The sequence below is a fragment of the Elgaria multicarinata genome, chromosome 20 (assembly GCF_023053635.1).
Source record: "Elgaria multicarinata webbii isolate HBS135686 ecotype San Diego chromosome 20, rElgMul1.1.pri, whole genome shotgun sequence".
NCBI lineage: Eukaryota > Metazoa > Chordata > Lepidosauria > Squamata > Anguidae > Elgaria > Elgaria multicarinata.
In genome coordinates this window covers 4,821,124-4,836,477 of record NC_086190.1, presented here as the reverse complement: position 1 = coordinate 4,836,477, position 15,354 = coordinate 4,821,124, and the positions used below count along the sequence as shown (strand labels likewise).

The window sequence follows — 15,354 nt, the reverse complement described above, 5'->3', positions numbered from 1 at the left end:
GACACCCCGTTGCCCACTGTTGCGGGGAGGGAGGGAAAGAGGGTCTAACCCCGAGAGAAAAGCAGCCCAGACCATTGTGAGTCTTTTGTGTTCTTTATTCCAACTGAAAAGTACATCAGAAAGAGCACACCGGCCCAGCAATACCTACAACCATTCAGTGCCAGCACACTGCTCTCACATTGTCATACAGCGGTACCAAAGGAGGCGGTCCGAGGCCCTCTGCCCCCCCACCCCACCCCACGCACACAGAGCACACACATTCACCTGCCACTTCCAGTGGAATAAAAATAGATATGCCCTGGCATACAAAATTTGTGGATTTATTTATGTATTTTTTTTTAAACCTGCCCCCTCCCCACCCCCCGAAGCCAGTTACACAAATGGGTAAGAGGCCTGCACGCAAACTTCCTAAAAATTTAGGTACATTTTAAAAATGAGATTGTGTGTTTTGCTTTTCGTTTTACTTGGTAAAAGAATCCAATTTCTGTCACTGAACAGAACAGTTAACAGCCAAAGTTAAAAAAAGAAAAGAAATACAGAATTTACTTTTTATTATTATTATTAGTTTAGAAGAGATTCCTGTACCAAGTAGGAGGCCAGTGAGCTGTGTTACTGCCTGTTCTAATTTTCTATCTATTGCGAGTAAAAACACGTTAAGTTCTACTTTGCCCAGAAAATATATATATATATATATATATAGCAGGTGAAGTTTCCCAAACCCTGGCTGTGCAGCTAACGTCGCTATAGCGGAATTGGAAAACCCAAATGCAAAGAAAAATGCTGGGATGAGTCTCAATTGTCAGGCACAATGGAAGCAGATGGTCTCCCGTAACTGAAGCCAACAAGCACACACGGTTATGACCCTGCTGAAGGATATTTTTTGGTCATCGCAATCCTAGGTCTGATTTTGTTTTAGTCCCCAGATCAAAACACCTACACACTTTGCAGCAACTGATTGGACAAATAGCAGGCAACCCCATAAAAGAGCATCAGATGCAGGCCACCAAGCTAGAATCCTGTGTGCGCTACATTCTTTGCTGGGACGCACCATAGCCATACCTGGTGGACTGTGCAGACTTGCGCCATTATCAAAAACAGGGACTTTCGCCATCTAACACAAAACCCAATAAAACCTTATCCCCTTCAAGGCAATCATGCTCAGAGGTGAATTAATACCTGTATTCTTAAAAGGAACCTTTCACTGCATCATCTTTTTCACCCTCCTTTCCTTCCTGAACTCTTCAATTCCCCCACCCCGGCTTTTCACTGCCATCTGCTGGGTCTCGTTGTGTTGTGTTGCAGTGAGAGAGGGAAATAGTTGTGTTTAATTCAGTGCCTTTGCAGGATTTTGCAGGGGCAGCAGCTTGGTGGAAGTGAGTTACAGCACTTTTCTTTCTGAATCAGAAAACTGGAGGTACACCTTGAAACTGTGCAAATTGGAAATGTATTTCTCAGACGAATTGGATTATTCATAATCCCTTCTCCATGCCTATTTGGTATGGCAGAGTTGAAGTGCATCCTATATTCATTGTATCACGCCGGGCACGTTCTACTACCGCCTTCTTTAAAATGCAACGTCTGCTCTGCAGGGACCTTAACTGCGCAGTTTTAACAGCTGCAGTTCCCCACTCACCCACCTCCAGTGACTGGATAGTCCTGCGAGGAGGCTGAGGATTTCAAAACTCTGTCCAAAATAGTAGTTCCCAAAGCTCGTTGCTTGGGGGGGGGGGGGAGGGAAACGTAAGAAATCAATTGATTGTTCAGCTTACCAAAGAGCAAACTTAAGGAAATAGCAGGGCAATCTACAAAAGTCTAGAAAATTGAGAGCTCTAAGGGAAAATCTCATGTAAACTAACTTGGATATATAGATATATTTACTTGGTTGTTGAACTAATATACTGCTTGGGCATGTTTACGAAGTTACTCTCAGAGATAAAAATGGGCATGTATCCCTCCTAATCAATTGGCTATGTTTTTGGCATCATCTTTAGAATTTAAGAGATCGCCTCATTTTAAGGCTAAACTAAAAAAAAAAAAGAAGTTAAAAGTTATTGTAAACATTTCTTCTTTCCCCAGAGTTTGCACACCACCCCCCTAAATCAAGTCCAGCCGCATTTTTGTTTGAAAGATGAGGTAATTTCCGTGTATTCGTTATCTTTAAAGACGTCCCTTTGCGTGTGACTGGCTAAGATCCGTGCCAGTCAGGATGCTGATCCAATTGAGGTGGGAGAGCTACCATGGGAGGGTGTGCGCACCAATTCCGGCAGCTGTAATTTCAGTTAGCTATTTTCTCAATTTCATCCAAATCGTCTGTATCCAATTTATGAATCTTCTTATCTGTATTAACAAGGAAACAGAGTCAGTATCAGGAAGGAACTGGGAATTTGAAACTGTAGTAAAGGAGAGCACCAGGAAACCAGACGAATTGCATTCTTCAGGGTTTGTGGGTAAGGCACGAGAAAGACATTTAGGGTTGTGAGAGTTGAGCACTTTTTTTTCTGAATCAGAAAACTGGAGGCACAGTTTTTAACAGCCCCCAAAGCTTTACCTTCATAGCACGCAGGAGTCAGAGCTACGTGCCATCCGTGGAACCCACTCCCTGGTTTTATGTAGATGTCACAGTTTTAAATCTCAGAGCGTGTCTCCAAATGGAAGGAGGGAAGCCCAGAGCAGTGACTTGTGCAGAGGTGCAGCAGTCAGACTTTCTCTGGAAGGAAGGCAGTTGTGCTCCTTCTGTGCACTGGGAGTAATGGAATGATACAGTGAGGGCATAGCCTCTCAACTGTGCCCCTTGCATGACCCAGCATTCTGGCTTTGTCTGCTTCCACAGAAAGATTCATTTTGGATACAGCTTCTTTGTGCTTGCAGGAACCAATACATTCTTCTTTTTGATACGAAGTTGTACAACACACTACCATTTCTCTTGCTGGGCCACAGTTTGAGAATGAATGCTCCAATCCAAATGACTGTCAACTAGAGATGGATGGACCCTCCTTGCCAAGCTCCATTGCCACTTGCCCCCCTCTGGACCCTCTTGCTGATCAGTGACGTGCCTGATAAGCAGGTCTGGCAACCACCTGTCCCCATAGTGAGCTGCCACTTGCGTAGAAAGGGCGACTGGGATTTCTGTAAATGGCGGTCGTAGAGAAGCCAATTATGCAATACTACAGATGCCCGTAATGTTGTGGCCGCTATTTTACTTTTACAGCAAGAGGGTCCGTGAGTCTGTGCTGTGGCTTGGTGAGCAGGTCCCAGGCGGAGTGGAGTCTGCTGGACTCCCGGACCCAGTCGGGCGCTAGCGACATCCCTGTCAATTTCGGCCTGAGCGAGTGGAGAGAAATTCTCCCTGCCCAAGTGGCATAAAGGGGAGCGGGTCACCATACTAGCCTCCCAAGCAGTTTGAGCAGAGTCCCACTGAACAGGCATTCCTCCCCCCGTGAAGAGATGAGGAGTTGCCCCATAGGCCTGTGTGGCGTTTCAGAGCACTCGAGGAGACCCACTCACTGCCCAATGGGAGGAGCTCTTACAAGGGAGGCAGCGGGCCAGGCAAATCCACAGGCAACCAGCTGGCCAATCCTGACTCTAATTCAAATGTTCCTCTTTCTGAAAGAGCAGCCACCAGAACCGCACGCAACAATTTAACTCGGGAGTGCTGGGCCAAGCCGTGGAGGGGTGGCTTACACAAGCCTCCAAAGACAACGGCTGGCCAAGGTGGAGAGCCCGTGCTCTGCGTGGGGGAGAAGCCAGGAGGGACGTACTGAAATGTTCCTGGATCCTGTTGAGGATGTTCATACTGTGCTTGCTGTCCACCATGTTAATGGCCAGGCCCCTCTTGCCAAAGCGCCCCGTGCGGCCGATGCGATGAAGGTACGTTTCGTTATCCGGATTCCCGTCTTTATCGACCGGCAGATCAAAGTTGATGACAACAGACACTTGCTCCACATCAATCCCTAGAGGAGGAGAGCAGCGAAGACTGAGAAGAGGGCTAAGTCCGTTTCACAATGGAGACATTTACAGTGCCACGAAACATTGATAGCAGAGCATGCCGAAAATCTGCCCTTCTGTTAGGTTGGGCAGCTACCGAATGCATCCAAATAGTAAAACATTTCCAGGCTGCAAGGATGCAATCAGGAAAGGGGCTGGACATACTCAAACAAAAGAGGTCTATCACTCCTTCTCATAGCTTCACAATTCGATTATACGGAAGCAAAACCGTTTTTCACAGCCCTTTTCATTTGCGCACACATCTGCGACTTCATCTCCTGTGTAACATCTCGTTTAATCCCTTCCTCCAGTCCTTGTGACCTGTCTTACCAACATGGCGGTTGCAAGGATTATGGAGAGCACGGTGTCTGAAAGACTTTGAACACTGCAAAGTAACTGCAGAAATGCATATTATTGACAAGGGAAATTAGGGGTGGAATATAGTCATCAAGACGATGACACGTGAGGTCCTGGTTCCTCTCTATTCGGCCCTGGTTAGGCCTCATCTAGAGTATTGCGTCCAGTTCTGGGCTCCACAATTCAAGAAGGACGCAGACAAGCTGGAGCGTGTTCAGAGGAGGGCAACCTGGATGATCAGGGGTCTGTAAACAAAGCCCTCTGAGGAGAGACTGAAAGAACTGGGCATATTTAGCCTGGAGAAGAGAAGATTGAGGGGAGACATGAGAGCACTCTTCAAATCCTTAAAAGGTGGTCACACAGAGGAGGGCCAGGATCTCTTCCTGATCCTCCCAGAGTGCAGGACACGGAATAACGGGCTCAAGTTAAAGGAAGTCAGATTCCGGCTGGACATCAGGAAAAACTTCCTGACTGTTAGAGCAGTAAGACAATGGAATCAGTTGCCTGGTGAGGTTGTGGGCTCTCCCACACTAGAGGCCTTCAAGAGGCAGCTGGACCACCATCTGTCGGGGATGCTTTAGGGTGGATTCCTGCATTGAGCAGGGGGATGGACTCGATGGCCTTGTAGGCCCCTTCCAACTCTGCTATTCTATGATTCTATGATTCTATGACTGCACCATGAAAATCCAAATGCCACTCATATGTTACATTAGAACCACTTACAGCACTTGAAAGACTAACATTTCCTGAAGTCCACTTGATCAGATGCATGAAGGCGTCATGCCCTTGCTAGAGGAACCCTCGGAGGAGGAGGAAGCAGAGTCCCCAGGAACCAGGGACACACCACAGCAAGTACTGGCACCAGACCAGGAAGAGACTGAGCCCTTAGGGGAGACAGCTCCAGCTCCTTCCCTGACACAGGAGGGGACTCTGACTCTGGAGCACAGGCTGAGCAACCCCGACCCTCAGGAGCGTCATTGCCTCAAGCAACAAGCCAGTAGGCCTCCTGCAAGGAGGAGTGCTGGGTTGCAAAAACGGTCTCCTCGGGCGAAAACAACTCCTCCTGAGTAGGGCTCTGGCCAGAGAGCTCTGATGGACAGCAGCTGAGCTTGGGTGGGGCTCAGCAGCCTTTGTGAATAAAAGCCAGCAGTGAGAGCTTGCTGGTTGCTGGAAAAAATGTCTCACCAGGTTCTCTTGTCTCCTGGCCCTGCCTTGTTCCTAAACCTCTGTGCTACGACCTTGGACCTCTGCCACCGGATGACGTATGTATTGGACGGCCTAGCTGTGTTTGACCTTTTGCCTGTTTGACGTCTCCTGCTTTGCCTGAGTCTGCATCTTGGACTGATTGCCTGGGCCTTGACCCTCTGCCTGTTATCTGGGCCACTTCTGCATTTGCCTGAACTTAAAGCTCGTCTGCTGGAACATCCGTCTGGGGTATTACTTGGCCTTGCGGTCAGCTGTATAACCGAGAATGCTACAGCCAGCGCAAGACAGAAGGAGTCAGTAAAGATGTTTGCATAGGCAGAAGTCCCCATGCGTTAGTCAGGTGGGGAAATGCACTGTTCTCCAAATGAATGCACACTGAATTTGGAGAGTCCGTATATTAAATAGGGAACGGCCATAGGTCAGTGGTGGAACATATAATTTACATGCATAAGATCTGAGGTTCAATCTGTCTGAGACCCTGGGGAGTCGTTGGCAGTACTGGGCTCAATGGGCCAAAATTCTGACTCTGTATGAGGCAGATTTAGACATTCGTAATTGAAGTAGGAAAGGAAAGGAACCTCTCGTGCAAGCACTGAGTCATTACTGACTCTTTTGCTGACGTTTTCTTGGCAGGCCTTATAGCGGGGTGGTTTGCCGTTGCCTTCCCCGGCCGTTATTACCTTTCCCCCAGCTAACTGGGTGGACATTTTACCGACTTCAGGAGGATGGAAGGCTGAGTCGACCCAAGCCGGCTGCCTGAAACCAGCTTCCGCTGGGATCGAACTCAGGCCGTGGGGAGAGTTTCAGCTGCATAAAGGGGCCCATGAAAGCCAGAAAGGAGTCCATGCACACCCAAATACTATGGGGCTGGGACTCCATTTGCAGAAGACCCCTTTGGAGAGGGGGAATCTGACATTCTGAAACCTAGATGTACTGCAAGTCTTGGTTTGCATAAATCTATTTTGCTTCCATTTTTAAAGCTTTCCAAAAATTTAGATGGGGGGTAGGGGAGAGGGGGGTTGCATAAAGTAGAGGGGTGGGGATGCCTTGGAAATGGGGAAGAGCAGTTCGTAACTGATGTGGGGCAGGGAAAGGTTTGTGGTCCTGAACTGACCCCATGACCACAGGAGGAGTTGCACCATTCCTACTCGGTCCTGTCTGCCTTCCGACGCAAAGTGCCGTGTTTTCACGAGGAGGGCTTCAAGCAGCTGTGTGGGTCATATGACGCACCCAGGTGGTCATAAGAACAAGAGGAGCCCTGAGGCTGGATCAGACCAAGGGTCCATGTAGTCCAGCACTCTGTTCGCACAGGGGCCAACCAGCCACCGGCCAGGGATGAACAAGCAGGACATGGTGCAACAGCACCCTCCCGCCCATGTTCCCCAGCAACTGGTGCACACAGTTGACAGCACACAACCATCAGGGCTAGTAGCCATGGATAGCCTTTGCCTCCAGGAATTTATCCAACCCCCTTTGAAAGGCCATCCAGACTGGTGGCCATCACTACATCTTGTGGCAGTGAGTTCCATAGGTGGTCGCTTCATCTATGGGAGCATCACATGACCTGGCAGCTGGCCTAAACCACCAACCTACGAATAACCTCGTCTAGGTTGGAAGGCAGCTATAAAGGGGGCTTCTGTTGCTGCACAAAGCTGCCTTGGCCGAGGAGGTGTTCTAACGTTGGCTGCTGGGCTTAAGCCTTTGCGAGGCGAGGAGGGCGATGCTGGTGTGATGAACTGGGCCCTCATTTTGAAGCCCGGCAAGCCTTGCTCACGGAAAGGACGTCTGGGTAACGTGCGTCGGGAAACCTATTCCCACACTTGCATCGCTCACGCAGAGCCCGGCGCGGCCGTTACCTCGGGCGCAGACGTTCGTGGTCACCAAAACTTTCTCCTTGCCCTCTCGGAAGCGATCGATCACGGCGGCTCGCTGCTCCACCATCATCTCGCCGCTCAAGAGCGCCACCTGGTGGCCTTCCTTCGAGAGCTCCCCCGCTAGCCAGCCAGCCGTCTTGCGAGTCTGCGGAACGTGAAAACGGGAACAGCCTGTTCAGACCCTCAACGTTAACACACGTACACTGGATACGTATGTATCTTGCACGCCTGTTACAGCCCCACCGGTCAACGGATTCCGTTTGAGTCAAGACCCGCCCACCCACCACGCCTCTTCCCTGAAATCACTCACATGGCAAAAGATCATGGCTTGCGCGATTGTGATGGCGCCGTAGATGTTGCAGAGCGCATGGAACTTCTCCTCCCGGCTGTTGCACAAGACGTAGTACTGCTTGATGGTGTCCAGCGTCTCCTCCTCCCGTTTCAACTTGATGATGTTGGGATCCGGAACCACCTTCTGGGCAAACTTCCACACGGAGTCTTCAAAGGTGGCTGAGAAGAGCAGCATTTGGCAGTCCTTGGGAAGCATCCTGGGGGGGGGGGGGGAGAGAGAAACCACATGACGTCCCTATCTAGATACATCTTGAGAAAGGAACAGTCCTGCTGGTTTACACGAAAGTAGTAGATCACAAGCTGAATATGAGCCAACAGTGCAATATGGCTGCAAAAAAGGCAAATGCTATTTTGGGCTGCATTAATAGAAGTAGAGCTTCCAAATCACGCGAGGTCCTGGTTCCTCTCTATTCGGCCCTGGTTAGGCCTCATCTAGAGTATTGCGTCCAGTTCTGGGCTCCACAATTCAAGAAGGACGCAGACAAGCTGGAGCGTGTTCAGAGGAGGGCAACCAGGATGATCAGGGGACTGGAAACAAAGCCCTGTGAAGAGAGACTGAAAGAACTGGGCATGTTTAGCCTGGAGAAGATTGAGGGGAGACAGGATAGCACTCTTCAAATACTTAAAAGGTTGTCACACAGAGGAGGGCCAGGATCTCTTCTCGATCCTCCCAGAGTGCAGGACACGGAATAATGGGCTGAAGTTACAGGAAGCCAGATTCCGGCTGGACATCAGGAAAAACTACCTGACTGTTAGAGCAGTACAACAATGGAACCAGTTACCTAGGGAGGTTGTGGGCTCTCCCATACTAGAGGCAGCTGGACAAGCATCTGTCAGGGATGCTTTAGGGTGGATTCCTGCATTGAGCAGGGGGTTGGACTCGATAGCCTTAGAGGTCCCTTCCAACTCTACTATTCTATGATTCTATGTAGACATCCTGTGCCCACCCAGAATGCCCACAAATGGGGCTCAGAGCCCCCCCACTGTCACATGCCTCCAAACTATGGAGGTTCGATGCAGCCATCCCTGCTACAACTCTTGATAGACTTACCCTTCCTTAATCTGACTCATCCCCTTTTCAAATCTTCCAAGGCTGCAACCCGACGCATGTTTAGACACTGGGGTGGGGGGAGGAAAAGTCCTACAACTCCCAGCATTTCCCAGCCAGCCTGGGGAATGTGTGAAGAAGTCCTTCCTTTTATCTGTCCCAGGTTTCCCACCGATCAGCCTCATGGGATGACTCAACTGAGCTCTAGCATTTTGAGCGAGGGAGAAAAATGTCTCCCTCTCCACCTTCTCCACACTGTGCATGATTTTGTACACCTCCATCATGTCTCCTCTTAGCCTTTTTCCCAAGCTAAACAATCCCGTGGTTGTTTCTTCCCTCATAGGGGAGACGCTACGGCCCCTGGACCAATTGCCGTCTTCTGGCAACAGGGCCGTTTTGGGACGCCCCCTAAGAAAGCCTCCCTGCAAGTGAAAACGGCAAGCTTACCCCAAAGGAGAGATTGCACCGTTCCTGTGGTGCTGCGTTTCTGTTTGCAGGCCTTTCTGATTATCCAGCACACACAATTTCAACCAGTGGCAGTCCTAAGAGGCACAGCCCATTGGACACCTCACTGCATGGCCCACAGTAGCGCGGGCTCTGTCAGAGGCAAACTAAAAGCATACAGAAGCCTGTCCTCTGTCACAACGTCGCCCCGGACGTCGAAATACAACGGGGCAATCTTGTCGCATCCAACAGAGGCGCTCAGGCGGCTCTCCAGGGAAGAGAACTCCGCCACCAAGCGATGGCCGTGGAGGAAACCGCTCCGTGTGCGTTTGCTTGGCTCACAAAACGGGCGCCCTCGGCAGACCGAGACAGAGAGAGATACAGCGCAAGAGTTCCCAAAGCCCTGGCAAACACTGATTTGTGGCACCTCTTTCAGCCGCCACATTTTAGTGATCATAGAATCATAGAGTTGGAAGGGGCCTCTAAGGCCATCGAGTCCAACCCCCTGCTCAATGCACGGGCTGAAGGCACAAGGGCAGGGCCAAAAACATATCCACCTATTGTAGCTTCACCCTCTTCCTGCCGGTCACTAGAGGCGTCGGCAGGGGCGTTTCGTCCTCTGAGAACGGGGGACAAATGCGCCAGAGCCGGGAAACTGCTGAACCATTGGTGGTGGTTACAAGGGGGAGGGGCCTCCTGGGGAATCCCAAAAGGCCAGATTAGGAGGGTGGGATGTGATGCCCAGGCCTGAGGTTGCACACCCCGAGCTGGGCCCAAACATTTCCAGCCAGTCTGGATGAAACCCCAAATAAATCATGTGACAGAGATGCTTTAGGGTGGATTCCTGCCTTGAGCAGGGGGTTGGACTCGATGGCCTTGTAGGCCCCTTCCAACTCTGCTGTTCTATGATTCTAGGATTCTAAAGAACGGGTTTCCTTTCCGTTGGATGTCGACCACTTGCAGAAAGGGCATTCGGTCAGCGGCCCAGGGGGAATCGGCGCCCGGAGGGCGAGGCCCCCAGGTGAGGGGACAGGGGGCTCAGCCTCACCTCTGGATACGGATGCTCTGGTCCTGGTGCCCTTGGGTGGCTATCATGACGTCCGCCTCGTCCAAGACGAAGACCCTGATCTTCTTCGGGTCGATGAACTTGAGCTTGGAGCACCAGTCCAGGACGGTGCCCGGAGTGCCAATGACGATCTGCTCCGCGATTTTCTGGCCACGCTCCACTGTGGAAGGACGAGATCAAGAGCCCTTTGGAGCAGCAAAACCACCCGGGGAGGGGGCTGTTGGGGGAAATGTCCCTCTTTCTGCCAGAGAATGGAAACTGGGACAATTTCCTTGGGGAAGTTTCCTGCACTACCGGAGCGACCAAAGTGCGGTTCTTGGAGGTGGAGCCACTCAAATCAAGACCGTTCTGCTATCCCAGGTGATATTCTGGACTGTTCCAGGTTTCCACAGCTGCTGCCACCCACAAGAGAAGCCGTATTGGACACCTCCCTCCTTTATGGTCTTTTTTTTTTATTATCACCCACTAGATCTTCCCCACCCGAAGACGCTTCTGATCAGGGGGACAACATTCGCCCGCAAAAACAACAGAATAGTTCACACTCACGTTTGTTGCCTCGAACCGCGTAGGCGAGCTTCAGTTCCGGATAAAACCTGCCCATCTGTTCAATCACCTTCCCCGTCTGAAGGGCCAGTTCATAAGTCGGGGAAAGGCACAGGCACTGAAAAGGAGGAGGAGGAGGCAGGTCTGAAGGCTTCCCAGGGACAGCCCGCATGGTGTTTAGGGTGGCAACGGCAACGGCCCGGAAACTTCAGCTGGTACAAAACAGGGCAGACCACCTACTCACAGGGACTGGCCAACGAGACCACATCACGCCAGTCCTTCTACAACTTCATTGGCTGCCAGTCCAGGTCCGGGCCCGATTCAAAGTGCTGGTATTGACATACAAAGCCCTAAACGGCTTGGGGCCAGGTTATTTGAAGGAACGCCTCCTCCCATATGTACCTGCCCGGACCCAAAGGTCATCCTCAGGGGTCCTTCTCCGTGAGCCCCTGCCGAAGGAAGTGAGGCAGGTGGCTACTAGGAGGAGGGCTTTCTCTGCTGTGGCACCCCGGTTGTGGAACGAGCTCCCCAGAGAGGTTCGTCTGGTGCCTACACTGTTTTCCTTCCATAGCCAGCTGAAGACCTTTTTATTTTCTCAGTATTTTAACACCTAATTTAACTTAAATTTAAACTCTGCTGTTTTAATCTCATATTTTAACCGATATCAATTTTTGCTGTGTGGTTTTATCCTGGTCGTGCTTTTTATATTGTATTTTGGATTTGTGTTTTTAAATTGTTGGCTGTTTTATTATGCTCTTCATGGTTTTAATTTTTGTGAACCGCCCAGAGAGCTCCGGCTATTGGGCGGTATAGAAATGAAATAAATAAATACAAGGCCTGCCCACCTCCCACACAGCCCCAGAGTGTCCCCGAGCGCACAGCCCCACTTTCGGCAACATCGGTGAACGGATCGACATTTGCTGGAAGGATCTGGACCCATCTCTTCGTCAAAAAAAGGTCTTACGGAGGAGCTTACAAAGATCAATAATAGAATCAGGCTTAAAATCCTTGTGTTTTTTTAAGGCAGCACAAAAGGAAAAGGGAGGAGGAAGGAGGAGGAAAGAAGCCGAGTCTGGCGCTCCTTCTTGGTTACAAGTGGCTGCTCTTCCTTCTTATGGAGAAGGCTATCCCCCAATACCAGAGGGGATCATCCACCACTGGCAGGGATGCTTTTGTTCACCCCACCTCACAACCTGAACGCAGCTCCAGGGTTGTAGGGAAGGAGGCAATATGTCTTCAACTGGGAAAGACAGGGGCTTAACAGAATGGGAAGAATTTGTAGAGAACCATAAGGTAGGAGACAAAGGAATGATAACTCAAAAATACAAAATGTTAATAAAGCAGGCGATCAGGGGAAGTAAGACAATAAAACAGGTAGAGGAAGCAGCAGCCAGGCACCTCTCCACCGTGCCTGGGTCCAGCTCCAGCTGAGAGCCCCCCTTCCTCCTGCTACCAACTGTCTCTGCAGAGACCACCAGTGAGGGAGGAAGCAGCAGCAGGGCACCTCTCCATCATGCCTGGGTCCAGCTCCAGCTGAGAGCCCCCCTCCCTCCTGCTACCAACTGTCACTGCAGAAGCCACCAGTGCGGGAGGAAGCAGCAGCCGGGCACTTCTCCATCGTGCCTGGGTCCAGCTCCAGCTGAGAGCCCCCCTTCCTCCTGCTACCAACTGTCTCTGCAGAGACCACCAGTGAGGGAGGAAGCAGCAGCCGGGCACTTCTCCATCATGCCTGGGTCCAGCTCCAGCTGAGAGCCCCCCTCCCTCCTGCTGCCAACTGTCACTGCTGAACTTTGCAACTAAGATTGTAGTGCCTGAATTTGCTTTCCTTTTCCCCCTCCTCCTCCTCCCTCCCAATCCCCTTTCCTTTTGTGTCATGTCTTTTAGATTGTAAGCCTGTGGGCAGGGACTGTCAAGAAATACTTTTGTAAGCCGCCGTGAGAGCCTTTTTTGGCTGAATGGCGGCATAAAAATCCTTAAATAAATAAATAAAATAAATATAGAAGAAGAGACTGAGGAATAAGAGTGGGAGAATTTTTTCGAAAGATTCCCTTTCAAAACAACATCCACAAGAATAAAAGATGGTGCCCTAAAATTAATTCAAAAATGGTACTGGACCAAATGGTCAGACTGGCACAAATTAACAAGACTTTGTCACCCTCATGCTGGAGAGGGTGTAAGGAAAATGGAACTCAAGTACATATGTGGTGGGAATGTGGGAAAGTAAAGAAATTTTGGGATAGGGTCTTCAGGGAAATGGAGAAAATTACAGATCAAAAAATACATAAAAAGCCAGAATTGGCATTATTGAATATTCTTGCCAAAGGAAATAAAGAGATAAAAGAAAATCCTCTAATAGGTTACATGCTGACAGACGCAAGGCAATTAATAGAAAGCAACTGGAAAATTGCAAAGATGCTGATAGTAGCTATTTGGAAAAGGACAATTTGGGAAATAGCAATTAGTGAAAAATTGACACAGAAATTACAAGTACGAAGAGGAATAAAACAAAAAGATAACTTTGAGAGAGATTGGCAAAAATATATCGAATGTATGAAGAAAGAAACGAATAGAACAACAGCTTATAGGATGCTCTGGGACTCATAAAAAACAAGTGGAGTTTTAGGAAAATAACAAAAGAAGAGACAAATAGAAGTGATATAACATGCCAGAAGAAGAGATGGAAAAATCTGTGAGAAAGTCTTCCGGGCGTGTTGGGGGAATGGGGCGGGAAGAGGTAAAAAAGGGTTAAAAGTTAAAACTTGAAATGAAAAGTATTTTTATAAATGTAGGAGGAGAAAAAGGTTACGGTATAATGAACATGTACCTATTCATGAATATTTGTTTAAATGTATATATATTGGAAAAATAAATAAAGCAATTTAACACACACACACTAAAAAGAGAGAGAGAGACTCTGGTTTTTTTCATGGGCGGGAGGGGGAAAAGCCGTCCGCTACACGGCCCTTGAGTGCAGCCCTGCAGGGTTTGGACAGGTGGGGATGGATCCATTAGATGGCGCTGCAGCGCAGCTACGCAGCAGAGACCTCGCTCCTTCCCACACAGGAGCTTCATGGAGAAACACAGAGCTCACTTCTGGCTACCAGCCGCTGGTTACGGGCGGAAGCTGTCTGCACATGGGAGTGGGCGAATCAGCCAGGAGATGCAGGTGTCTCAAAACAGTCCACCTGGAGCTCATCGACTCCGGCACAAGTGTGCACAGTTGGCGCCTCAGAGCAGGAGTGGGCGACTTCCAGGCGTTGGGAGAACACGCCGCAGCCCCAGCTGCAACGCCTGGCAAATTCACTGTTGCAAATTTGGCGCCCAGCAGATTTCTGGGAGCGCAATTACACCTGAAAAAGGCGAGTCCTTCCCGTACACTTGTAAAAGCACCACATTTTGGGCCTCCGCAGTAGCAAATTCAGCAGCCCACGCCCCAAATGGCCACATTGCCCACCCCTGCCTTAAAAGAAGAGGCTCATCACCTTCAGGATTGTTTCGGTTTCCCAAAGAACCTTGGATGCATATGCTAGATCGGGCTTGCCAAACCTGCTGTCGTCGAGATGTGTTGGACTGCAATCCCCATCATTCCCAAAGCAGTGTGGCCAATCTCCGGGAATGATGGAAGCTGTAGTCCTATACATTTGGAGGGCACCAGGTTGGGGAAGGCAGACCGAGGCCAGGGACCTACAGCTCTCCAGCTCTTGTTGGATTACAACTCCCATCTTTCCTGACCACTGGACATGCTGGCTGGGGCTCATGGGAGTCAGAGCCCAATATCTGGAGAACTGCCATTCATTACCAATCAAGGACTGTCTTCAAATATTATCCGTTCACTCCCTTACGGTCTACGAGCTTCGTTCAATGTTTAACTCTCAAGCACGGTAACTGATGGATCAACTCAAGTTTTAACAAATCAATTGATTACAGCTTTCAGCCATGGTGTAAAGAAAAAGTGGGCTGAGATTTGTGGAAGTTAACAACGTTGGAGGGAAAAGAACACACACACACACCTCCCACCTTCTGGGAAAACCAGGTTGCACGGGACCCATAGTGCCGGGTGAAGGGGACCATGGTTACCTGCGGATATTTGTTATCAGGTTCCACTCTGCTGAGCATAGCCAAGACAAAAGCCGCCGTCTTACCAGTACCGGACTGGGACTGTGCAATCAGGTTCTGCGGACTGGAAACACATAACAACATGAAGTGGTCATTTTAAGAGTCCTTGTCGGGGTTAAATGACGGCGTGGCAGAAGTGAACAGGCCAGCCCACGCTAGGTTTACTGCAGGCTGGTTCTCTTGCGGCCAAATAAATAAATAAATTGCCCCAAGTACTGAAGGGAAACCCAACAATACAGTCATGAGCAGACTGCAGATGGCAAAGCACTCCCAGGGCCATGGCGCATGGCTGCAGGCACCTTGTCGAAGCTAAGCAGGCCTGGGCCTGCTCACTGCCTGGACAGGAGACTGCTTGGGAATTCTCT

The 15,354-nt window shown here is 49.9% G+C and overlaps 1 protein-coding gene across 1 annotated transcript in view; it reads right to left on the bottom strand.

Moving 5' to 3' along the window:
- Window positions 1–74: 74 nt before the first annotated feature.
- LOC134411655 (ATP-dependent RNA helicase DDX19B) overlaps window positions 75–15,354 on the bottom strand; it is a 31,802-nt gene continuing 16,522 nt past the window's right edge. Inside the window, exons 6-12 of the mRNA XM_063145546.1 lie at window positions 14,951–15,053; window positions 10,877–10,991; window positions 10,313–10,490; window positions 7,732–7,969; window positions 7,404–7,566; window positions 3,759–3,950; window positions 75–2,337 (exon numbers count right to left, since the gene is read on the bottom strand). Coding sequence (XP_063001616.1) covers window positions 2,276–2,337; window positions 3,759–3,950; window positions 7,404–7,566; window positions 7,732–7,969; window positions 10,313–10,490; window positions 10,877–10,991; window positions 14,951–15,053 — 1,051 coding nt within the window. The 3' untranslated portion in view covers window positions 75–2,275. The remainder of the gene's footprint in view (window positions 2,338–3,758; window positions 3,951–7,403; window positions 7,567–7,731; window positions 7,970–10,312; window positions 10,491–10,876; window positions 10,992–14,950; window positions 15,054–15,354) is intronic.